We start from the raw sequence: 24,839 nt of genomic DNA on the forward strand, positions 1-24,839 counted from the left end.
AACTGGGTCAGTTAGGCGCAAGTGAGTAAAACAAAACTAAATCCAGTAGAAATTAAAGAATCAAAAGAAAGAAACAAAGAGTCGGAATCGGTCGAGTCGAAACGGCGCGTGGTCGTGAGTCGAATGCCGACGAGTCGTAGGCTCGAGGATCGGAACTTTTCGAAGTCGTTTTGGTCTTTGTTCTTCGTGGGCGAAAGAAGAAAGTATGTGAAAGGATAAATAACGGTCATGAGTCAATGTCCATTCCCATTTCGACGCCTCCGTTCAGCCCCGCTCCCATGTCGACTGGCGCGTGTGAATGGGATGAGAGGGCCTGCTGGAGAAGAGGCACGCCGGTATCCCCGTTGGTGTTGAAAGGGTTGGCGGAGGGAGCAGTGTTGGATCGGCTTGCAGCGGCGATGGGGGCAGCGCCCTCGAAGATGATAGGCGTGTTGCGGAGATTTTGCAGGCAAGCATCCCATGAGGAGGCCACAAGTTGAGCTTGGGTGAGGTCTTCATTGAAAAGGTAGAAGGCAGGAGAGAATGCAGAGACAGGTGTCGCGGCCACGAGGTAGGCATTTAGGGCACGACTTTTCATGAGGATTTGCGAGTTGCGCAGGTACGACGCGTACTGGTTGTCGATGTACTTGACCCAACCACGCACAGCAGGCGCCATGTCGTCGTCGGTATCCATGCGTTGCCAGCTGATGCCAAGGAGGAGGGTGGCATCGTCGATGAGGGGTTCAGCAGGTGGTGTGGATCCACCGGCCAGGTTGCGGTGCTGGTCAGCTTCGGAGCCGTTCAGGCGGTGCTGGTGTGAGGAACGGGCAATATCGTCAAGGCCCGGGGCAGTGATGTCTAGCCGCTGGGATTTACGGGAGTTATCGACAGCATCAGATTGCAGCGCATTCGACGAGACTGAGGCCGCTTTGGCAGCTTGCGACTCAGCTGTCTCTTCGTACCATGTACCGGTTTGGCTGTCGGCTGAGAGGGCCATGCCAGTCTGGGGATTCAATAAGACCATTCCCTCGCCGTATATAGGCTCTTCTTTGGGAGCTGGAGCGGGCTTCGGTGCTGGGGGCACGGCGAGAGCTTCTCCGAAGGAAGCATCATCACGCGACCTCTTGCGGGATGGCTTGGGCGCGGTGGTAGCAAAAGAAGCCGGGCCGGAGCTGAAGATAGGCTGAGTCGAGCCACCATTCGCAGGCATCGAGGTAGAGCTTGCATGACAGCCAAGGAAGTTGCTGGAGGTATTCAGCAAGGACTGAGACGGGAACTGAGCGAAGGCGTGTTCCTGGGTAGGAGAGAGACCCATGGCGGGACCATCGGAAGAGCGATTGAGAATCATTGGCGACATATCGTATAGAGCCAGGAGAGGGAAAACTGTTCTGCAAGGTTATCTGAGCAACACACCATAAGCTTCTACCACCTATAGATCACGAGCCAAAACGGTGGAAGGTGATGAGAGGAAGGATAGGTCCAAGACAAAATAGAAAATATATAGACGGAAGGTTCCGATTATAAGGAACTAAGATGAGAAAGGGGGGAAGAAAGAGGATTGGAAGATAAGACGAATGGGAAAAGAAGAAGAGAGGATCGCGCAAACAAGCGAGAGAGCGCAAAAGAGGATCTGAGGCGATCCTATCTGCAATGCGGAGATTACCGTACATTACCACAATACCTCGTACTGGATGACCGTTCCGATCGGCCGTTACGGTAATAATTCGAAGGTGGATCTCCGAGAAGTCGGCGCAAGCGGATTGCGCTGTTTGGCTGTGGGGGCGCCTTCAGCTGCAGCGATTGACCAATCACGGAAGCTCAGTGGAGGTCCAGCCCTTGGTTCCAGCCGATGCACCTGCAACTGCGAGGCCCCAGCCCACTCACTTTACCAGAGTACAGGGCTTGGGAAGGCCCCCAAGTTGAATACCACCCTACATCAAAAATACGTAACCCTCAGAAACTAAGTCTATTGGAAATACTATGATGACAAGAAGAGGAGGAAAAAAAAAAGAGAAAGAAAACACCGTCACGTAAGAAGTCCAAGCAAACCGACACCAAAGCTCGTGCAAGTCTAACATCAAATCAATGTTCGTGGAAAGGAATGAAAACAAGACACCGCCAGCAACACCAGCTTGGAACCCGTAGATTAGATAAATCACGAGAATGCGGTCGAAAAAGGAATAAACAACAGCCGGAGCCCATTTCCATCATATGGGCTCAAAAGGACCGGACACAGGCTGGATTTCCTGCATGTCGCCGTGCCGGGTTCAGAATAGGTCAAGAAAAAAAAAAGGAAAGTAATGTGGGAGCTATTTTTCAATCACCAACGGCTAGCTAATTTCAGAGGACTCGGGTCCACCACACCAGAAACGTTCTAAGGTTGTTGTCGATTTCCCCAGAGACTGGAGTCTTCTAAACGTATTAAGGCATTTAGTTGGCTGGGGTGGCACCACCAATAATGCTTTTGACGGACTCGGGTGCATAGCCAGGAGCCATGGTGCCAATGAAGAGGAAGAAGATGAGAACAGTGGCACCGAAGATGACGAACTTGCGCTGGGCAGGGCGAGTATTGCCATACTCAGCCCAGGCACGACCAGCCTGGCCGGTGTACTCACGGATCTTGTCACCACCCAGCTTGTAGTAGACAAGACCGACAAGGGCAACGGAGTAACCGAAGAACTGCAAGGCAGACACTGGGGTGTTCCACAGCATCATGGAGGCGGCAACCAGCAGAATATCCTTCAGGACACCACACAGAGTCATCACCAGAGATGAGGTCTTGCCAATCTGCGGAGGCTGTTAGCGTGAAAAACCTGAGGAATCGAGTTAATGAAACGTACCAAGAAGACGACGGAGACGTTCAGCAGGAAGGCGATCATAGCGTTGGCAACCAAAACCCAGACACCGACGCCGTAGATGTGGTCCATGGTGAGGTTGGGGACCTCCAGGAAAAGAGCAACGGAACCGTTCATCACAGCGCAAACAGGCGCAAAATAGTACAAGGAGACCATGGGGTCCATCTTGAACTCAGCGGAGCTGAGCAGGCGCTGCACCATAACCAGACGGGTAGCCTCAAAGACAATACCGCCCAACTGGAATAGGAAACCGATCATGACGAACTTAATCTCACCAAATGAAGCAATGACGACACCAACGACGATGATCGAAACGTTCATAAGGGTCTTGTAGTTGACGGGAGCCATGCCCATACCCCAGGTAGCAAGAAGGACAGCAACGGGAGTAGTGGCCTACAATTACTGTTAGCGAAAATTCCCCGGTTTGGCCATTTGCGGGGTTCCAAACGCACCTTCAGCATCTGAATGAAAGCAACACTCAGGTATAGATAAGTCATGTTACCGCAGATCAAGGATAGACTGAACATGAGACCGATGGGGACAATGGCGCGGAGGTAGACGCGGCCGGTCATCTTCACGGTCTTGCGGCCATCAAGGACGGTGGTAGTGCGGGCAAGGATCTGGGTCATGATAGTCGCGAAAGTCAAGTGCCATGTTGTGAGGACGATGGCTAATGCGGAGTTAGAAGCGAATCTTTGGGGAGGAATTGGGAGTCTAGGAACATACGGAAACCTATACATCCAGATCTGTTAGCAATGTCTCTTGCGGAGAGCGGGGAAGGGGAACTCACGGAAGTTGGCATAGTCGAGGAGATACTTGTTGAAGAGAATGACACTGGAACTAAGAGTGATCCAGACACTAATTCATCGAGTCATTAGCTACCGTTTCCCTGGCTATTGATCTCTGCCTTTGCTCACCTCACGTAGACGGCCGGGTGGAGTGCGGCCTTGGTTTCCTGCTTCTCCGCTGCCGGGTTGACCGTGGGGAGAGTCTGCTCGCGCACAACCTCACCGGAGGTGCGGACCTTTTCACCGTCGGAGCTCATTGCGAATGATAATGATCGAGTTTGGTCGGAGAAGAACTGGCGGAGTTCAAAAGGCCGTGGACGCGAAAGGCTTCCTTGGCTAAATGCGGAGGAAGCCACGGGGGGTGAGGAGGATATAGAAGTGAGATTACAGGAACACTGAAAGCGTGCTGATTAACGAATGTGATTAAAGTTGGTCCCAAAGAGGAAAACAGCAGAACCGCCCAAAAACGAAGGTGGGAATGAAGAAATGATGATGGAGAGAAAAGCTAGAAGGGATGGAATGGAGTACGTACTTCGGGGATGGGAACGTTAAAAAGTGTATCGACAGTACGGGAAAAAAAAAAATTCAAAATCAAAAAAATTCCAATGCTTGGAGTCGAGAACAATCAGAACCAGAGAATCGAGGAAATTGAGGGCCTGGAAACGTAAAATAGCGGGCTCCGCAGGAATCGCCAGATGTGTATGCAAACAGCCAAACAGCGTTGAAACACATGTGTTGACGCTAAGGCCACCTGTACTCTGTTGGGGTAAATTTAGAAGTTTGATAGGAGAACCACACCCATGGACAGGATAAATTACGGTATCATGAATTCATGGATTCATGACGAAACCACCTCCACCCAGGGCAACTCTTTCAGCCTTCTGAAATCTCCACTTCGTTCCTGTATCGTGGCCACTCCTTTTCATAGCCGCACGCCAATGAGCATTGTCACCCTCACCCACGGTCCGATGACAGGAGTCTGAATTCTCTTAATTTTAACTATAATTAGACCGATACTGTGATATCTCTCTCAATCCGGCTGGCATAGATCTCAAGGGGAATGTAACCCGCCTCTTTTCTATGTCTGTTGTGTCCCTTCACTTTGTGCCGGTTTGAGATAGAAGCACTGAACGCGACACTATTTACGGCCTCGTCACAGGGCAACGCTGATCCAAATTAACCGTCAGTTGACAGAGGTCGCATTACGCAAGCAGCTGGTAGCCCCGACCCACCGTGGCCCGCGTTCAGCAACTCTATGGACCAGCGCGCGGTCCTGGTCCCTTACGGGTGGAGAATGCGGCGATCGCATTGAGGAGGCTGTGTCTGACGCCATCGCCCCGTTCAGGGACTTGTCTTGACCCACTTGGGGAGGAACAGGGGGGAAAATGAAAAAAAGGAAAAAAAAAGAAAACACCAGCCCCAGAGGTATTGGAGCCGAGGGCGGTTAGTTCCCGCAGCAAAGCTTTTTTGATCTAGTTTTTGGGTGATGAGATATCAAATTAGCATTTGATTGTCCTGTTTATTGCGCTGACCACACCAGAGCACTTTGCGGTGAATGTGAACTCGAGATCTCCTCGGAACCAGCCTTCCAGAAGATGTGATTTCCTTCTTTCCCGAGCTGTCGATCAAATGAGATCCAGCAACTGCGAGGGATCTTCTTGATCCTCTACGTCTTTTCCCTGTTTAGGGAGGGACAATCAGTGGATCCGCTCCTCGCCTCTGCTCGCCTTGTACCCTGAACTCTACATGTACCGAGTAGTAAAGAAGCCGATCATCTGCGGATGTCCGCCTCGAGGGGGTTCAGGGTTTGTTTTATCACTGTATGACTTGTGCAGGGAAATCCTGGTGCCTTGGACGAGTCATTTACTCTATACCTGACGGGTTCCCGCTATGGAGCGACAACACTGAATCTAGCCGTAGATTATTTAAAATTCTCACCTTGCTATTGCCCACAACGTGCCAAACGACATCGGTGGCGTTTTTAGCCAAGTCTTGTCGATTTAGGATTGCTGTTCTGGATTTTTTTTGGTTCTTTTCTTTTTTTTTGTTGTCAAAACAATCATATCAAATTTACCCTTACAGTAGGTGACCGTTTAAAGACAAATCGGAATACTCCGAGAGATAACAGCATTCCTGATTCGTTCTGGGGACCTTTGAAACCACGCCAAGGACTGATTTTTGACCGCATGCAAGCACAAAAACCCTTAATGGGCATTTGATTGTCCGATAAGACCATCCCCAGACCAATAACGGCCGCTCGCGGATTGTGATAGATTCGATAGTTTAAACGCCAGGGTCCAGTGAGTGGCGAGGTGATAGCGAATGAGCGTTTAGGATTCATTGCATGGCTTCTCATAATTACAAAAAATCAGATGAAAAAAATGGCTCCCATATTCTAAAAGGGGGGAGGATCGTGCATACGTGTTCACGGTTTGGGGGGCAATTGGGGACAGAATAGAAGCCACCCCTGAAGTGTAAAGGCTGCTATAGGCTATAGGACCAATTGGCACTGGCTAGACCTAGATCTTGTGGAAAAGTAATCAAAAAAGTAAATTAGCGTGGTCCAGTGGAGGAGTAAACCTGAAACAGGAACAACAAACTCCACTCTGCGACACCGCTTGAAAGTGCCGGGTCCGTTTACCCCTACCCACGGTTTCGAAAGTGTCCCTCCCACTTTCCTTTCCCATCTACCTTTATTATCCCTTCCTCCCAGTCACCTTTGCAGTCTTTCTGCTGCTCAGTTCTTCTTCTATGCTGAACATCGCTCGCAAGACTTTCAAACGCGTGCCTAGCTTCCAGGACCTCCTACAAGGCAGGATGACCCACCCCGACATGTACGAACTACTCTCCCTCACCGTCACTTCCCCCAGACTAACATCAATCCCAGTTCTGTTGACGTTCTCGTCATTGGTGCTGGCCCAACTGGTTTGGGTGCGGCCAAGCGTTTGAACCAGATCGTAAGTTCGAGATTTGAATCCCCCCTCCTGCATTGATTCGGTGGTGGCGGGCAGAAAAAAAATAAGGGGGAAATGGAGGGGTACACAATACCAAAAACGAACCAAGTCACTAACTCAATTGCTTCTAGAATGGCCCCTCTTGGTTGATTATCGACTCTAACGAGGTTCCCGGTGGTCTGGCTTCCACTGATGTGACCCCTGAAGGCTTCGTAAGTTGCGCCCGTGTTTGTTGCGGGGAAAGGCCCGAAAAGCTAACACGCTTGTGAACAGCTGTACGATGTTGGTGGCCACGTTATCTTCTCCCACTACAAGTACTTCGATGACTGCATCGACGAGGCCCTCCCCAACGAGGAGGACTGGTACACCCACGAGCGTATCTCCTACGTTCGCTGCAAGAACGAATGGGTCCCCTACCCCTTCCAGAACAACATCTCCATGCTGCCCAAGGAGGAGCAGGTCAAGTGTATCGATGGTATGATCGATGCTGCCATGGAGGCCCGCGTTGCCAACACCAAGCCCAAGAACTTCGACGAGTGGATCGTTCGCATGATGGGTACTGGTATTGCCGACCTTTTCATGCGCCCCTACAACTACAAGGTCTGGGCCGTCCCCACCACCAAGATGCAGTGCGCTTGGCTCGGTGAGCGTGTCGCTGCCCCCAACCTGAAGGCCGTGACCACCAACGTTATCCTCAACAAGACCGCCGGTAACTGGGGTCCCAACGCTACCTTCCGTTTCCCCGCCCGCGACGGTACCGGTGGTATCTGGATCGGTGTTGCCAACACCATCCCCAAGGAGAACACCCGCTTCGGTGAGAAGGGCAAGGTCACCAAGGTTAACGCCAACAACAAGACCGTTACCCTGGCCGATGGCACCACCATTGGTTACTCCAAGCTCGTCTCCACCATGGCTGTCGACTTCCTCGCCGAGGCCATGGGCGACCAGGAGCTCATCCCCCTCACCAAGCAGCTCTTCTACTCCTCCACCCACGTTATCGGTGTCGGTATCCGTGGTGAGCGCCCCGACCGCATCGGTGACAAGTGCTGGCTCTACTTCCCCGAGGACGACTCTCCGTTCTACCGTGCCACCATCTTCTCCAACTACTCCCCCCACAACCAGCCCGAGGCCTCCAAGAAGCTGCCCACCCTCCAGCTCGCCGACGGCTCTAAGCCCTCGAGCACCGAGGCCAAGGAGGGTCCTTACTGGTCCATCATGCTGGAGGTTTCCGAGTCTTCCATGAAGCCCGTTAACCACGAGAAGCTCCTTGCCGAGTCCATCCAGGGTCTCATCAACACTGAGATGCTCACTCCCACTGACGAGATCGTCTCTACCTACCACCGCCGCTTCGACCACGGTTACCCCACCCCCAGCCTGGAGCGTGAGGGTGCCCTCACCCAGATCCTCCCCAAGCTGCAGGAGAAGGGTATCTGGTCCCGTGGTCGCTTCGGTAGCTGGCGCTACGAGGTCGGCAACCAGGACCACTCGTTCATGCTGGGTGTCGAGGCTGTGGACAACATTGTCAACGGTGCCGTTGAGCTGACCCTCAACTACCCCGACTTTGTCAACGGTCGCAAGAACACCGAGCGCCGTCTGGTCGATGGTGCCCAGGTCTTCGCCAAGAACAAGCAGTAGATAATTTTTTCCTTTTCCCATGTTTTTTTTTACCCGAGGCATTACGCTTACACGAGGTCTTACACTTGCACGAAAACTATACACGCGAAGGGAGCATCTGAAGCGGCATCTGGGAGATGATCTTTGTTGGCGTTTCATGTGAATTATTTCCCATCTTCACTTATTACTTCAGAAGACTGTCGGATTTGCTTGTGGCCTTTCATTTTGATACACACTTTTTAGATTTGCTGTGGAGATAACTAGCTTATTTTCCCTAATTGATTGTTCATGAATGATTATGTTCCACTTTACACTAGTAACACCTAACTCTGCACTGTCAGAGGACATGTCTTACGCGTTTCGCTCCATGTGCTACGGGGACATTCCCCATTATTCCGACTCCCCAATCGCCACTATCGGATCCATCATCGCCACCCGCACATCTCCGCAATACGTTTCCCCAATCTCCAACATGTTCCACACGGCATCAATACCGGTACAACTAACTCCTGTCTCAATGAGCCCCAATTCGAGACCCTTGGAACAACCCAGGAACAAAATCAGCATCCGAGATAAAACAGGCCCAGGAAGCCTCTTTCGGAAACTACCAAATAGCGGTCGACCCAGCAGACACTTGAAAATGGTCCTTAATGCTGGTTGGGTACCAGGTTAACGTCTCTCATAGGTGGCGTTATTTGTGGGTCCACGTCGTCGGAGCCAAGCATCGAAAGACGAAAATAAACTTGGGTTAGGGTGTTGATTGGTGTCAATAGTGGGTTGCGGGCTTTTTGAATGTGGGATGTAAATGGCTGGAGAACACATGGGCATACGTGGTGTGGATCTTATGTTACATACTGGACAGTATGGGTGAGGTAAGGCATTGGAATCGTGTTTGGGAATTGGAATTGATTTGGCTCAACTTGTAGTGACATTTGAATCTTTATAGACTGGTTTCCACTATAGAATATCATGCGGTCTTGTGGTTCATCCTACGTGGTCAATTGCCTCGGTTAGTACTCGTTATGTGGTTTTATAACCTCCTCCCCGGTTGCACCAACACAAGCTACTGCTTCTTTCATGCCATCTATTGATTATACTCAGCTATAGAGGCAGAATTAAGGCCGTGGTATATTTGAATCACAGCAACATTATGGGCTATAAGTGTTAAGGTAAAATAACCGCTCGTGTGAAATGTTTGTGGAATATCGCATCCACCACTAAGAGACGAAACTGCTTATCAGCAAAGTCCAAGCCATAAAAACGAATTACTTTTACAATATCATGTGATGTGATTTAGTACCCAACGTTAGCCAGTGATCATCACTTATCCATTTACCCCTCTTTGTCCTATGAATTCAAGTTTTGTGTCTGTGCTGATATACTTTGAAGGCGAGTAAATCTACAAAAAGTGGATTTTGACTGATATCAAATTTAGCGCTTCATTGCCCATTTTCTCATTCAATGGCAGCCCAACCGCTACCCCTCGCAGCAGAGAAAATTCGAAAGGAGATAAACGCACTAATTACCAAAGGCACGGTGTTTGATGAAGATGAGACAGGAAATAAGATATACGGCGGAGATGAACTTGCAAGGCTGATCTCTCGCATGAAAGCTACTTTAAATCTCGACTATGTAAGTATTGAAATTCCTCACATAAATGGCATTTCGCTGATCTAGTAGACTTGGGGGGACCATTTGAGTTACCGGCCGGTGTCTTTCAAAGTGTTTGATCCTGAGAAAGGGTGGCATCTTCTTATACCAATATCAGACGAAATGAAGCTGTGCCCTGGGGGTTTAGTGAAGGGCGGATGGTTTATACAAGTCAAGGACATGCCTGTAATAATGCCAGGCGCGACGACTTTGTTGCTTAAACCTCGTCATGATATTTTATAGGTGCATACGGTATAGCTTATCAATCCGGAATTCCTCTGGTTCCTTGAGTCACTGGACTGAGAGGTCGAGGGACAGCCATGAAATATAGAATATGGATCTAATTCAAAGAGACTTGAGGTCGTCCACTTGGGCATCAAAGAATGAAATACCTTGTAGGTACTTGAAATACCTTATACTAAATTACTCCGAATATTCTCATTAAACCGAATGCTTCATTCATGTCTGATTCATAACGTCATTATTTATTGTACATCACAAAGCCCCTTGAGGATCTGTGGAGTTTGTATCCGCCCAACATATTTCAACAGCTTGGGATTGATTGGCCACCATCGGCTCGCATCCTCCTCTTCTCAAGCAATTTGCTGTTGTTCATACTAAGGTTAGATAGCGGGTTAGATTTCTTGAATCTATGACCGTCTGCAGATTTTTGATTTTCTGCTGTTTGCTGCGACTGGTGCTGTTCTTTATGCACGGAAAGCGCAACGTTGAAAATATCCCGGATATTGGGAGTCTGAGGACAAGTTTCTCCGCTCTCGTTATCAGCAATTTGGAAATTCTCGAGCATCGGGGTGGTCCCTGTTGAAGCATGATGGCGTTCATTGTTGGGCGTGAAAACGTCATTGGTGGGCGTTTTATCTTCTGAATCCTCGTGCATCCAAGGATGATCAAGGCACTCCTGGATTGTTGACCGCTCTTCTGGGTTAATAGTCAAAAGACGAGAAACAAGATCCTTTGCGCCATCCGAAATGGTGTCCCACTTTGGTGCAGAAAATGAGTACTCCCCTTGCATAATCTGGCGCCTCATGATGTCAAGATCTTCGTCGTAGAAAGGAGGGAATCCGGCCAACATTGTGAAAAGAAGACAGCCAAGCGCCCACATGTCGACACTGGTTGTATATCTGTGTTTCCTAAAAAGCTCGGGTGCAGCGTAACTCATGGTACCGCAGGGTGTTGCGGCTGGAACGCCGGCAATAACCTTGGATAACCCGAAGTCGGCGAGTTTGACCACGCCAATATCGCTAGCCCCGACATCAGCAATTGATACGGCTTCTTCTTCATCTCCTGATTGGGTGGATTTCGATTCTTCGCGCGGTGTGGTAGAGTTAGGGTAAAAAAGAATGTTTTCTGGTTTGATGTCTCTGGAAATGATGTTAGATTATGATCGGAGAACAACTCTTAGGTAGAAGAGAATCTTACCGATGAACGACACCCATAGTATCATGAAGATATTGCACAGCATTTGCAACTTGCCATATAACATGTCGGGCCATTTGCTCACTAAGAGACGCAAACTTGACAATTTGGTCATATAATTCGCCTCCAGGACAAAGCTCCAAGAACATATAATGGTACTGAACCGATTCAGAGGCGTCAATAAGTCGAACCACATTGTCATGATCGAGTTTTCGCGTAATCTCAACTTCGTCGTGTAGCTTCTTTTTCTGCGACATTGTCAGAAAGGACTCCTGTCTATTTGGGCCTGCACCTTATTTGAGGATGACTCACTTGTTCCTCTTTCATTTCGTATTTCTTCGTGACCTTAATGGCCACTTCACCCAGCTCAGATTTCGTGTCGCTTGCACGATAAACACAGCTGAAAGCACCATCTCCAATCTTCTCCAGCAAACGCCAACGATCAAGACCTGGGTAATTCGGCATATTTGAGGCACGTTGGGATTTTGACATGAATCCGACTGAAAGATTTGAAGTATCGACCTCGCGTGCTTGTTTGGCTTCGGCTGCTCTGCGTCTCTCTCGGATGCGCTCCATCACGCTTCGATTTCCGGTGAATGAATTCGGCTCAGCCGGTCTAGATATTGTAGTGGTAGACATAATTGTTAATCTGTGGTAATGCGTGTAAAATTTGAAAAATTTAGTTGTCTAATGGTCCTTACTCGCGATAGTTTTAAGTCCGGCCGGGGATGACGTAAACCCATACCTTGATTCGGGGCACTCGCAATCCCAAGCCCTGACATCCGGTAATTTGCGTCATAAATGGGGACCGTAAGAGTCTATTCGAATTTTAGATTTCAATTACTCTCAGTAGGGCTTAGTGCATCCGTTTAATTATCAACATTATGTATGTAGTCTCCTGGTCGCGAATGCCTTCGGAGATGATTATTTCCTGCCCGACTGACTCAATGGTTATACATCAGCTTTCTCCCGTATAGAACAATAGCATGTTGCTTTTCGACCTCGTTATCCTTCTTCAATCTGTAGCAAGGCTGGTAATTATCTGTGTGAAAGCATTTTGTCTTGCAAATATCTATGAAAGCAGCGTAAATCGAAAATGAAGCTGATTGGCTGAATTGCCACCCGAAATACCAAGTCCTGGTAGTGATTGGTGGATGTTTTGCCGCAGACAGGTTCTCGGTGGCTGAAAGATCGCCATGGTGTGCCTGGTGGATCGAGATCTTCATTCCTAATCAGCAAATGACATCAATAGATAACCGTGCGAACGGCGCATTTCGTGTAGTTCCTTTATCTCAGCCTCGCCACCTGGGCACATGGACATCACATCACCTGGCACTAACATGGATGAGAAAATGACTTAAAAAAAATTGCTAAACACATTGCTAGCACTTTAGGCGAAACTTTGTAAGTATATGCTCCAAGGCTCATCATTAATGTTGGAAAGATTGTTCGTAGATCATGCTACTTGGAAGCTTTAGTAAATTGCTTTAGATGTCTGAACAGCAAGGCCTGCAACATGTGATTTGACCTGGAGATGAAGGATCAGTCAATTTAATAGATCTGAAAACACTGCCGAGGTCGTTGATTGGTAGGCTTTCTAGAGTTTCACCCTTCCCGTCATTACTGTAAAGCCTTCTAGGGGTTCTCCCAATGTTTGGGACGAGCGGAATTCCAAGCTTGGTACGGCCGAAAGAGATATGATTGATACTTCTTCGTTTCTCTGCGCTTTCGGTCCTCTTCAACCCTTGGAATCGGGCGAGATGTTTTCCAATCATGAAGTCAACCATGCATTAGCAAACGGCCCAAAGGCCCAATCCAATTTCAAGATTCCAAACGTGTCGATGTAATCAGGCTAAATAATAAGAAGCCACAAAATCACTAATCACAACAGATACTATGCTACCGCCAAGCCAGAAAAAGAAATTCTTTGTGCGCCATTCTAGCCATCGGCGCACCATGTCATCATTAGTGACGATTTTGTGAGACTATGGTCTCCAGTCTCTAGTCTCTAGGTCCTCAGTGATCTTGGGCTGCCGTCGCCCAAAATGAAGGCCCGTCCGGGCAAGGAAATGCGAGACAATATCGTCCCTTTGGTAAGCATATTGGCTTGTAAGTGAAAGCAGATTATTCTTGGAGTTGGTGTTCGTTTCCAGTCCATATTATACTGCGTAGGATAGATAGTCGCTAATTCGAGCCTAGTCTTTGTGCCGAGACGGGCGGCAGAGGGAGAATATATAGATCAAACAAAGCCCTGGAACCTTAAAGCAATAATGAATATCGGTTACTTACTGTCTGGAACTTTGAATATTCCAAGGTTGCCCCTCAGTTTTGGGCAGATACTCATGATTGGGAAATATGTACAGAAAAGACAGTCTATCACATGTATTAGGGCAACATACAGAATCAATCTATTTACACCAGTGCTCCACCCGAGTTCTCATACTTCACGCAGACCCACAGCCACTCTCAGGCACCAGGCTAATCGCATCGAGATATACCTCTCCAGTAACGGAATTATCCTCCTCATCACAAGCAGCAAGGATGTGTAACGTCTCAACCGAATGCTTGGGCACATAGGTCCCAGAAACAGAGACCCACTCCCCAAAGCTTTCCTCATACAAGTCCACGCTAGCGATCTCGCCGACCGTGGAGTTGGAGCCTGAATAAACATACACGAAGCAGTACTCCGAGATAGCGGGGTAGGGAACCTGTGCCTCGGCGCTGAATGTATAGCTTTGTCCCGGTTTGAGATTGTGAAGAGTTTGCGATATGGTGTTGCCTTGGTTATCGATGGCAGTTTGCAAATTACTATTCAGTCAGTTGAAATTCGGATAGCGAAAGGTGATGAGACTCACAGGTAGTAGTCACCACTGTAGGCAGTACCAGTGCTCACATGAGCGACGTCGACGGCAGATGCGCGCCATGGGAACAAGACGCCAGACTCGAAGCCTGGGTTGATAACGGCATTGCACGCTGAAAGAGCCATGTTTGCGATTGTAGGATCTAGATTGGCAAAGCTTGATTGTACTGCTTTGACATGATAATAGCCCAGCGAAGGACGGGTTTATAAATGATTTCTCTCATCTAAGACATTTACGAGGGGGCGCGGATTTGGCCGCCATGGGACGCCTTTTGGCTAAATCAGGGTCTTTTCATACCCGCTTTCCCTCGTCACACTATTAAGGTTTACGGATGCTGACATGTAACCTGGTTTCACAAGGTAACTCTAATGTCTGATCTATAAGATCTATTATTAGTGGAATGTAGCTGTGGTATTGTGAATGGTGAATCAACAGAGATTGTTGTAAGCTGATCCAAATACTGCCGCTTGTTATTTGCATTACATTGGCGAGGTTCCAGCAGGTATATTAGCAGATCTGATGATACATTATCGATGGGTAATCGGGCTCACGACTTTTCTGGCCAGGCTACAGGCAAGGTGCAGATACTCTGCTAGTGACGGGTGTATCATTCTAGGTGTCCTTAAAGGCCATCTGCAATCATATTAGGCCAGACACTTGGTATCTCATGACTGCACTACACATAATACTCTTGAACAGCAGAAATCACCCGTGAAAGTTTTACTGTAGTAGTGCATCGGATTTAGCATTCATTATTCCCGAAATGCCGTCGGGAAGCCCGGAAAGATCGTAGGAACTGTTGATTGGCTTATAAGTACCGGATCAATGCAGGAACAAGCTTAGATTTCACTCTGCCAACCTAGCTCAATTAAATCAAGGGCCTTAATGCTACCCTAGATTCATAATATGGCGCAGTGTCATTCCTGCCCTGAAGATCAGTTTTGGCAGCTGTCAGATTTGTCAGATCGCGCTATTCCCGTTTAGATCGTTGCCTTGAGCCAGAGAGCCCTTCCCCAATGCAACTCCCTGTTGTGACTGCTCCTAGTTACAGATTGATTATTTACTATCATGAGTCTGATTCACGGCTGTACCTGACAGCCGAGTCGCGCTGCCTTTGAACTGCCGAAAACCCGGTACATCTTGCCTTGCTACCCCATAATGTGGAAGATTGCTCTCGGGATATCCGGACTCTAGATGCGTCATTTATCCAGAAGACCCACGGGCGTGGGGAAATGGGAGATTTCAATGGACACCGGTAATAGACCGGCATCTGTACGATATGTTGATTGAGCATACCAGATCAAAATGGTCGGATACAAAGAATCCTGAAGGTACAGTTCAATAAACCCGGTGAATCCGGAACCAAAAACCGACCGATTCCACTGAATACCATGGCCTATATCATCACCGCTCCGCGGCACCTTAATTAAACATCTTCAGGTTTTGAGTGATCGGCAATGCTGTGACCTCGGAACTTCCATCTGCATTCTAACCGATACGGGCTAGACATTATGCGTTGGCTTCCCTCAATAACATTCCCAGTTTACTCCTGATCAACAGACCTTCTCTCTCTGTCAATCTGCGGATTAGCACTACAACCACACCATGAAGATCACACTCCCGACCTTGTTGGGGTTTGCGGCGACAGCTGCATCTGCCAATCTCCATATTCAAACCTCTAGCGGTACTATTCAAGGAGGTGTGAACAGCACATATCCTCATGTCCGCCAATTCCTGGGAGTTCCTTTCGCCCAGCCTCCCGTTGGAGAGCGTCGCTGGCTTCCTCCCCAGTCGCTCTCGCCAAGTGCCACCACGAAGCATATCGATGCGACCACAATGCCCCCTGCCTGTCCGCAAATCACAACCGGCACTGTATTCGCGGAATATGAACCGGAAATCATTATCGCTGGTGGTATGAGTGAGGATTGTTTGACTTTGAGCGTCTGGGCCCCAAACAACAGCAAGACCGACTTGCCCGTTATCATTTGGTTCTACGGTGGTGAATGGAAATCTGGCGGAACAGACGTGCCTGCATGGTATCCAAGTCCCTGGATTGAGCGCTCCCAGGAGCACATTTTGGTTGCTGTTCAGTATCGTGTGAACGTATTCGGTTTCCCTGCTTCGAGGGCCCTTGACGAGCAGAACTTGGGTATTATGGACCAACGTGCCGGCATTGAATGGGTGCAAAAGAATATCGCTCAATTCGGAGGCAATCCCGAGCGGATGATCCTCTGGGGTCAGAGTGCAGGCGCAGGCAGTGTTGATATCCAGAACTTTGCTTACCCTGACGACCCTATTGTCCAAGGATTTGCCGCCAATTCTGGTTCAGTTTTCCTCACAATTCATTCACGTTCGACAGATACTGCGGGAACGAACTTCTCGTCTGTTGCCTCATACTTTGGCTGCTCAGGTTCGGCTCAGCACGAGCTGAACTGCTTGCGCAAGGTTCCGGCATCCAATATCACCGCTTATCTTGGTACCACAGATGGCTCTGACCTGACATTTGCTCCTTTCATTGATGATCGATTGGTCTTCAATAACTATACCGAGCGTTATCTGGGCAAACACCTCTCCAACAAGCCTGCCATGTTCGGTTCTAACCTCGACGAGGGTACTCTGTGGTATGATGCTACCGATAGTGCCGGAGCTAAGGCAATGACCCTATCTACCTTTGAATGTCCTGTCCCGTACTCGACCGCCCTCCGAGATTCTCTTGGTTTGACTACCTACCGCTACCAGTACCGTGGTAATTTCACCAACATTTCGCCAGAGTCCGGGCTAGGTGCTTACCACACAGCGGAGCTGCCGCTCATTTTTGGCACTTCCAGCATCTACGGCCCCGACACTCACTTTGAGAAGGTTGCCAGCGCTAAGATGCAAGATTTGTGGTTGGCTTTTGCGAAGGATCCCAAGAGCGGACTGTCTAAGCAAGGTTGGCCTAAGTCGACGAGTGGAGAAGTCTTGCTATTGGCCGATACTGCCAATCAGAAGGTCTCTGCTCTGGTAGCGGACAGTGTCATTGATGATGCTTGCACCAGCTATTATTCGGCATACTTGGTTTAAGGGGATGTGATGGCATGTGATATCTGGCCACAAAATCGCCTGACATGGAATGATTTGTCATGTAAATAGATCCAGCCGGGGAAGTCAGCGGTTTCGCCCGCGAGATTTCCATTCAATGCTACCAGATTGGAGTAAAATATTTTGAAATGGGGCTAAGGACTCCTATGAATGTGATCTTTTTTATCTTTAGCCATTATTATTTGTTGAGCGGCTAGATATGGCCCACTCGGCTCCATTAAATGCTCCTTGCGGCTAGTAGCCCCATATTGGCTTTGACCTCCCAACGGAGTCACTCAACAACTTTTCATAATTTTTCATGTGTTAATTCGTATTCACCCCCTGGGGTACGAGTACGGAAGAAAAATATCGGTTCCAGTTTTAAGGGTTTGCCCCTGGCTAGATCCACCAATCGCCACCGCAAACAAATATGGGTATCCGAAAACTTAATATGTCTCAAGGAGCAGTCTCAGTTCTCCGCCCAGATGGCCGAGTTAAATCCAGGCGTTACTAAATCGGGAGACAGATCAAAGAAGGAAAGAGAAAAGCGAAAAGAAAAAAATAAAGAAAAAGAAAAAACCACTGTCAGGGGCTCTATAAACGCTAGTGATTAGACTCAAACTTAGTACCGCTATCAAGGCCAATCAGAAATAACCGAGGGGAATTAAATTAAGCGCTAGCCACCAAAGTGGAAATTTTCTCCACGAGAATCCCGCGCAAATCAACGTCTTTTTAACGGGTTCTGTTGGGAGGAACGGACTCAAGCGTGAAATTCTGGATCATCACATTGGTTCGCCCTGCCCAAACCCATGGAAAGGGGCCGTAAAACCGTCTAGAAGGGGCCTAGAAAGGTTCCACTTTCGGCTCCATTACCAGACTATCTGAGGACCAATCAATTTCTCATGCTATCCATGTAAATAAAATTTTCTAGGGGGCGAGGTCTTTCATTCTACACTCGACGCTGTTGTGAAAGAATCGCAGACAATGGCTTCTTCTACTATTCAGACGGCCGAGCCCGTGATTCAATTGAAGGGAGCGGTTGACGTACGTGCCCATTGAAGATCTCTGAAGCGATTTGCAAGCTGACAATCACTAGCCCAAGGAAATTACTTATGGCTACTTGAGAGACAAGGTGCCAGCTCACTGCTTTGAGCGTTCAGCAGTCAAATCCTTCTCCTACCTCGTCCGCGATATCATCTACGCTTCCGTGCTTGTATGGCTCGCCCTCAAGATCGATCTCCTACCTACTCCTCTTATGCGCGCCTGCGCATGGGTTCTCTACACTTTCGTCCAGGGCTGCGTGGGCACCGGAATGTGGATTATCGGACACGAGTGCGGACACGGTTCTTTCTCTGAGTACAGCAAGCTCAACAATGTTGTCGGATGGGCTGTGCACTCTCTTCTGATGGTGCCCTTCTTCTCGTGGAAGATTACCCACGCCAGACACCACCGTTACCACGGTCACATTGATAAGGATGTTGTCTTCGTTCCTTCCACCGAGACCGAGGTCAAGGCCCAGGAGACCCAGGAGCCCACTATGCTCAGCAAATTCACCGAGCTGGTTGAGGAGACTCCCCTCTACCATGCCGTTACTTTGCTCGGCCACCAGGTCCTCGGATGGCAATTGTACATGTTTTTCAACGTTAGCGCTGGAAACAAGAGTCTCCCCGAGAAGGGAACTGGTGGTCCCAAGATGTTCAGAAACAGCCACTTTGACCCCACTGGCTCCCTGTTCACCAAGGCCCAGACCCCTCTGATCGCGATTACCGACCTGGGTCTTCTTATCACTGCGACCGCCCTTTACTACTTCGCTACCCAGATTGGTTTCTGGAAGGTTGCTCTGCTTTACGTTGTGCCCTACTTCTGGGTTCACCACTGGCTCGGTAAGAACCATTTGCACATGCATGCTCTTGAGAACCTTGACTGATGATATATATAGTTGCTATCACCTACCTGCACCACACTCACCCCACCGTCCCCCACTACGACGAGGCCAACTGGACTTTCGTCAAGGGCGCCCTGGGCACCGTTGACCGTCGCTTCGGCTTCATCGGACGTCACTTCTTCCACGAGATTATTGACTACCACGTCATTCACCACCTGTTCCCCAAGATTCCTTTCTACCACGCTGAGGAGGCTACTGATGCCATTGTGCCCTACCTCGGAGACCAGTACCGTATTGAGGAGGGTCTGTTCCTGAAGGATCTTGTTAACACCTTCACTACCTGCAAGACCAAGTACGACCCCGACTCCAAGGGAGAGTTGCACTGGAAGTTTGCCAAGGAGAAGGGCAAGAAGCTTAACTAGGCTATCTGGCCAGGTGCTGGACTCGCCTCATGGGTGGTTCTTTTTGTTTATACGTTTATAGAGGTTAGAGTTAGACTAGATTAGATCTTTCCCCATTCTGTTTGTGGTTAGATCCCAATTGATAGAGGAAAAATTCTCGTTCTGACGAAGTCATCATTTCCCTTGCTAATCTGTAAGTGTACGTGTTTTGAAATTTTTAAAGGGATTTCATGGGGGAGTCCTTTTTTTTCGTTTGCGGGGCGGTGCAGATCTGCCAGAACAGGCTAGATTATGCTTCATATCATATTGTTTGCCAAGAGCGCTATTTTGATAGGCAACAGCCTTATCTGAGGCGCAGCAGTCTGCGGGGTTTGGGATGATCACAAAGAAAAACATAGTGTCCAAGTAGTAAAAAGGGGTAGACCCTCGCCGCTTTAGCTCACTGAGTAGAACTGAGCACGACATCTTGCTCAGTGATCGGATCGGTGAGTCTTACGTAAAACCGGCTGATGCTCAGTGAGTCTAGACGTTATTGCACAGAGGAATTGAAAAGGGAGAGTGACGGGGATCCTCGACCGGCTGATTATGTGCCCGCCCATCATGCTGATATCTACCAAACGTTCGCCCAGTTACAGCCCGACCAGCGGCCAATCGTATGGTTTGCAGAAAGTCCGGACAGTATAAAGTTAGGCTTGGACACGAGGATCGCCGTTCTACTGCCTACCGACTGCATATCGCATTTACCACACCTAACCTCTCCAGAGACTCACTATGAGATCCTGTCAAAACGTGGGCTGGCTGTGTCCGGATTACCAACGCCGCCGTCTAGGGTGATTGACACCAATCTTGTCGTCTATGAAGATCCTAGACAACTTGCCGAAAGAACCGCCTGAATGATTACGCCAATCGAGCAACATCAGGTCCCGTTCATGGTCAAACTACCCCAGTCAATATCAGGGATAGGCACTTTTGCCGTGACGTCTGAAACAGACCGAATGCGGATGAAAGCCATGCTCACAACACAATTAGATGTCATGTTACGACAACTCAACCAAATAAACAGGCATCTCTATCCGCGCTCAATAGTCTTGCAAGGTTTTGTTGACGGACCTGTGGTGGCTCTGTCATTGTTCGTCACCCAGACCGGTCAGCCCATATTTGTTGCCTTCTGCGAGCAATCATTCGACGACCACTCACATCGTAGAGGCGGGAGCATCTCGTACCGAGAGCAGACAGGGTTCCTAACGACATTTTCCGCGCGCATGGGCAAAGTGGCTGCGGTTGTGCATCGCAAAGGGTATCATGGCCCGGCGGGCGTGGATATTGTCACCGACCAACACAGCGTGGAGCAGTTGGTCATTGATCTGAATGTTCGGGTTACTGGTACTTTTCACCTAGGGTCCCTCACGGGGCATTTCACTCGGCGTCGGCTGTTCGAGGCTGGTATGACAAGCGGAGATTTCTGTTGTACGCGAGATGTATTCGAGAAAGTCTTTTCGGAGGAGATTTGACAAGGCAGTTTGATTGTTAGTGGCTGGGTACATAATGAATCACGATCAAAAAGCCATGCTACGATTACTGTTGGGGCTACGGATTATGATAGTTTGCAGGAGTATCTTCAGCGGGTCAGAGCTGTTGGTCTACAGGATCAGCCTATGTGAATATAGTATTGTTTCTTTCAAAGCTTCTCCGGTCCCCACTCAAAGTCGAGTAGATAAAATCTATATATAGCTTTTATTATTATATTCCCAGGTGTATTATAAAGACACAGGCTTTTGCGTCGCTTCAGGCATTATCGACCACAGAAACTGTTCTAAACTCTCCACATCATCTATATCCGAAAGAAAAGCCAGATGCTGATCAGGCCGCAGTAACGCCATACAGCCCTTATCCCCAATCCCAAAAGACGAGTACAGTTTTCCTCCACCAGCATGGTGGTAAGCTTCGTTATCCGCCCAAACCCTACCATAGTCCACACCGTCTTTTGTCCAAGGACGGAAGACCATCGGCAGGTCGTTCAGCTCGATGCGAAGTCTATCCGCACAGTGAATGAGATATACGCCAAGAGCTGGAAACCCACGCCGCGCCACGGAGACCGGGTCAATTAGCTTCTCGAACGCAGAATCTGGTAAATTGAGGGCATCTGTGAGGCCTTCGACTCGGCGCTTCTGATCCGCGCCCGCAATGTCACCTCCAAAAATGATCAGATTCCATTGTCCTGTACTGGGAAGAATCTGCTGCAGATGACATGCCTGCGAGTCGCTTTGGTTAAGAATCAGCACGCTAGGAATGCGCGCGCCGACTCGGAGATTTGGAGCCACAAATGGTTTGCTGCTGCACGACGCCACATTTTTGGGCAAAGGCGCGTCCCGAATTGTTGATGTGACCAGTGAATTAGGCTGGTAGATTACAGCGAGCCCTGACATTGAGGAATTCTCTTCCTCGAGCGCCCGCTTGTGGTCCTCGTCGAAGCGGCCGTGATGGGCAGCTGGATTTCCGTTTTGCTGGCTGCACATTCCTCGGCAGATTCGTTGGTCTAATGCTATTAGTCGTTCGGCGACGGGCAGCCGTTCTTGTTGGTATGTCTCGAGAACACGTGGGTGCAATACGCCCTTGACGACTGACGCTATTTTCCAGCCGAGATTGAACGTGTCTTGCATGCTTACGTTCATCCCTTGTCCTGCCTTCGGGGAATGCGTGTGAATGGCGTCTCCGGCGAGGAATATGCGATTGTGTATACCAATTTCTCGGCAGATACGTTGGCCGACCTGGTTATTGTTAACTTGAGTGCTCAGGCTTAGCATCGAAAGAGCAAAGGAGTGGGCTGACGGTATAAGTCGTTGACCAGTCAATGTGACTTGCCCTTATGGTATACGGTTGCATGATGGTTGCAACCTGCTCCATGAGGACATCGGGGTTTCGTTCTGCGCTATATCTGCCGCTCGCTTCGGGTGGAAGCTCAACGTAGACGCGCACAAGCTTTCTTTCCCGTGGAATCATCATGAGAGTCCCGTGCTTTGACTTGATAATGAATCTTTTCCGGATGTCGGCTGGATGACCGGCTTGGATTAGCAATGTCAACGGTGATTCATGATCTCGTTGAACTCACGGAAATCCGTCAAGGGAATGATATCTAGAACACCCCAATAATCGTCGTAGTTTTCGCCCTCCAGTCTTAACCCGAGTTGCTTCCTGAGCCAGCTATGGGCTCCATCGCAACCCAGAATATACTTGGCTTCAACGGTTGTCCCCATGCCTGCGTATCCGGAGTCGTCCGAGTGAGCCTCGCTGTTCGGAGTGCCCACACCATCAGTTGGACTCTTGAGGTCAGATGGCGCATTCTCCAGATTGACGCGGATTGGAAACGCTTCTTGGTCGTCGATCGTCTTGTAATCGATCTCGAGTGAAGTGGGAATTGTTTCCCGCTTCACTTCGACGTGCTTTCGAGCCAGCACATATTCCATGAGATATTCTTCTATTTGGCCTTGGCTGAGCGTAGACTCATGAAACCTGGACCATCCAGGCTTGGAATTTGCGGCGACGCTCTGCCTTTGCAGCTTACCATCGGCCGTGGTGCCCTGGATACGACAGATATTGTGTCAGTGGTATTGCCATCGAAGAGGACCTGCAGGGTCGTACCCATAATGCAATCTCTACGGTGTGGTTTGCTTGAGCCCAAACTTTGTCCGCAAGGCCGAAACTGTCCAGGATTTCCAGAGTTCGACTCTCCAGTCCGTCCGCTCGACCGCATCGCGTCCGATGCGATTTTTGGTCAATAATGATAGTATTCACTCCCATCTGGGCCATCCAGGCGGCAGCCATCAACCTTTTCGCCGGCAATTAGTCCATGGCGTCATTTGTTTAGTCTGGGGAAGGAAGTTGATAGGGCATACCCGGACGGGCCGGCCCCGACGATCAAAACGTCGGTTCGGACTATATCGCCCATGGCGGTATCGAATTCAGTGGCGTTTAGAGAATAAAAGAACTTAAGACAAATATTCTCAGCTGGCAATCAGAATTGACATTAAGTACATATTATTACTGACATGCAGTGCGGAAAATTGGTACCCCATAATCCGACTAGTCTGGTGTGCGTCATTATCAGACGCTTTCGTTTTTGGGCCAAATCAAGACTTTCAGGGAGGACATACAAGTCGGCGATGGATTGGACGGGAGCACGTTACATTCAAAGCCCCAAGTTGATGGTGTCATGGATGATCCGGGTGCGGGAGTCTACGTTTCAATCTTTAATCTTCAGCTGCAATGCCAATTGATCTTAATTATATATTATGAGGACGGGTGTCATCCTCTACGAACTATTCTTTTAGACATCACTAATTGTTTCTGAAATTTTACGTATTCCCATCAACCAAATACCTATTCACAATGACTACTCTAGCCACAAACCCTTCCATATCGCAGGGGTTCTATAAGCCCGAAGAAAATGTCTTCGTAAGGGACTCCCAGCCAGGCGGGAATATACTGTGAATTAATGATCCGACTAGTGCAATGATGGCCGTGAAGACCAGCTCCTCCACTTCATAACTACCCATCCTCAACTCTCCGCCATCCGCAACTCGCCCCAGGCCGTACTCGCCGCCATCGACGAGTTCGCGCGCACCAAAGACTTCCTGATGAACGTGGGCCCTCACAAAGGAACCATTATCACCGACATCATCGCTACCGAGCGACCAAGCTCCATTCTCGAAATCGGTGGCTACGTTGGCTACTCGGCCATCATGTTCGGCAGCGCCATGCGCAACACGAGCGTCCTGGCCCCTCGCTACGTCAGTCTTGAGATGAACCCAAAGTTCGCATCTGTCTCGCGCGCCTTGGTGGAAATTGCTGGCCTCAGTGATGTCGTTGATATCCAAGAGGGCCCGTGTCGGGCGTCACTGCAGCGTCTTGCGGCGGACACCTCAAACCAGGGACCCAGCTCGAAGAAGTGGGATATGTTGTTCTTGGATCACTCGAAGATCTCGTACTTGAATGATCTGAAATTAGCCGAGGAGCTGGGAATCGTTGCGCCTGAATCAATTGTTATTGCGGACGATATGAAGAGACCGGGCAATCCGATGTATTCGGACTATGTGAGAGCTGATACCGCGACAAAGGTAGAGGCGTATATGCCCTTTGTCAACTGTCTGTCTGACGGGGGTATCTCGTTGGGAAATCCGTACTTGGTATACCGCACTACGCTGCTTGAAGGGTTGGAGCCGACAGGGCACATGGTAAGTTTCCATTTTCCCCATCAATTGAGGTTTCAGAAAGCAGGCTGATGGAATCTCAGGATGCCGTAGAGATATCTCGGTGTGTAGAGTCGGTAACTAAGAACTGAGCGACTAGTGCAGAGAA

The 24,839-nt window shown here is 49.2% G+C and overlaps 10 protein-coding genes across 10 annotated transcripts; 5 read left to right on the plus strand and 5 right to left on the minus strand.

Annotated features, from left to right (window-relative positions):
- Positions 1–226: 226 nt before the first annotated feature.
- Positions 227–1,336, minus strand: N7503_008773 (uncharacterized protein; the record flags this gene model as incomplete). The annotated part of the gene is made up of 1 exon (XM_057068320.1): positions 227–1,336. One exon carries the CDS (start codon positions 1,334–1,336, stop codon positions 227–229), a length of 1,110 nt encoding a protein of 369 aa, XP_056919175.1.
- Positions 1,337–2,409: 1,073 nt separating this feature from the next.
- glfB (uncharacterized protein) lies at positions 2,410–3,879 on the minus strand (the record flags this gene model as incomplete). Its single annotated transcript, XM_057068321.1, has 6 exons — positions 2,410–2,766; positions 2,820–3,227; positions 3,287–3,504; positions 3,561–3,566; positions 3,625–3,692; positions 3,752–3,879. The coding sequence occupies 6 exons, from the start codon at positions 3,877–3,879 to the stop codon at positions 2,410–2,412; spliced, it is 1,185 nt and encodes a 394-aa protein (XP_056919176.1).
- Positions 3,880–6,373: 2,494 nt separating this feature from the next.
- N7503_008775 (protoporphyrinogen/coproporphyrinogen oxidase) lies at positions 6,374–8,211 on the plus strand (the record flags this gene model as incomplete). The annotated part of the gene is made up of 4 exons (XM_057068322.1): positions 6,374–6,456; positions 6,510–6,579; positions 6,708–6,788; positions 6,850–8,211. 4 exons carry the CDS (start codon positions 6,374–6,376, stop codon positions 8,209–8,211), a joined length of 1,596 nt encoding a protein of 531 aa, XP_056919177.1.
- A 2,173-nt stretch (positions 8,212–10,384) lies between these two features.
- N7503_008776 (calcium/calmodulin-dependent protein kinase) lies at positions 10,385–11,916 on the minus strand (the record flags this gene model as incomplete). Its single annotated transcript, XM_057068323.1, has 3 exons — positions 10,385–11,222; positions 11,281–11,525; positions 11,590–11,916. The coding sequence occupies 3 exons, from the start codon at positions 11,914–11,916 to the stop codon at positions 10,385–10,387; spliced, it is 1,410 nt and encodes a 469-aa protein (XP_056919178.1).
- A 1,805-nt stretch (positions 11,917–13,721) lies between these two features.
- Positions 13,722–14,263, minus strand: N7503_008777 (uncharacterized protein; the record flags this gene model as incomplete). The annotated part of the gene is made up of 2 exons (XM_057068324.1): positions 13,722–14,085; positions 14,133–14,263. 2 exons carry the CDS (start codon positions 14,261–14,263, stop codon positions 13,722–13,724), a joined length of 495 nt encoding a protein of 164 aa, XP_056919179.1.
- A 1,480-nt stretch (positions 14,264–15,743) lies between these two features.
- Positions 15,744–17,201, plus strand: N7503_008778 (uncharacterized protein; the record flags this gene model as incomplete). Its single annotated transcript, XM_057068325.1, has 1 exon — positions 15,744–17,201. One exon carries the CDS (start codon positions 15,744–15,746, stop codon positions 17,199–17,201), a length of 1,458 nt encoding a protein of 485 aa, XP_056919180.1.
- A 981-nt stretch (positions 17,202–18,182) lies between these two features.
- Positions 18,183–19,505, plus strand: N7503_008779 (oleate delta-12 desaturase; the record flags this gene model as incomplete). The annotated part of the gene is made up of 3 exons (XM_057068326.1): positions 18,183–18,242; positions 18,295–19,081; positions 19,138–19,505. 3 exons carry the CDS (start codon positions 18,183–18,185, stop codon positions 19,503–19,505), a joined length of 1,215 nt encoding a protein of 404 aa, XP_056919181.1.
- An 872-nt stretch (positions 19,506–20,377) lies between these two features.
- N7503_008780 (putative solid-state culture specific protein) lies at positions 20,378–20,995 on the plus strand (the record flags this gene model as incomplete). Its single annotated transcript, XM_057068327.1, has 1 exon — positions 20,378–20,995. One exon carries the CDS (start codon positions 20,378–20,380, stop codon positions 20,993–20,995), a length of 618 nt encoding a protein of 205 aa, XP_056919182.1.
- Positions 20,996–21,241: 246 nt separating this feature from the next.
- On the minus strand, positions 21,242–23,430 carry N7503_008781 (putative FAD monooxygenase; the record flags this gene model as incomplete). The annotated part of the gene is made up of 5 exons (XM_057068328.1): positions 21,242–22,252; positions 22,314–22,534; positions 22,594–23,062; positions 23,124–23,310; positions 23,378–23,430. 5 exons carry the CDS (start codon positions 23,428–23,430, stop codon positions 21,242–21,244), a joined length of 1,941 nt encoding a protein of 646 aa, XP_056919183.1.
- Positions 23,431–23,870: 440 nt separating this feature from the next.
- N7503_008782 (O-methyltransferase) lies at positions 23,871–24,822 on the plus strand (the record flags this gene model as incomplete). Its single annotated transcript, XM_057068329.1, has 3 exons — positions 23,871–23,936; positions 23,990–24,715; positions 24,775–24,822. 3 exons carry the CDS (start codon positions 23,871–23,873, stop codon positions 24,820–24,822), a joined length of 840 nt encoding a protein of 279 aa, XP_056919184.1.
- Positions 24,823–24,839: the final 17 nt, after the last annotated feature.

Source organism: Penicillium pulvis (genome assembly GCF_028828015.1).
Source record: "Penicillium pulvis strain IBT 33274 chromosome Unknown contig_7_segment1_segment0, whole genome shotgun sequence".
NCBI classification, from domain to species: Eukaryota; Fungi; Ascomycota; class Eurotiomycetes; order Eurotiales; family Aspergillaceae; genus Penicillium; species Penicillium pulvis.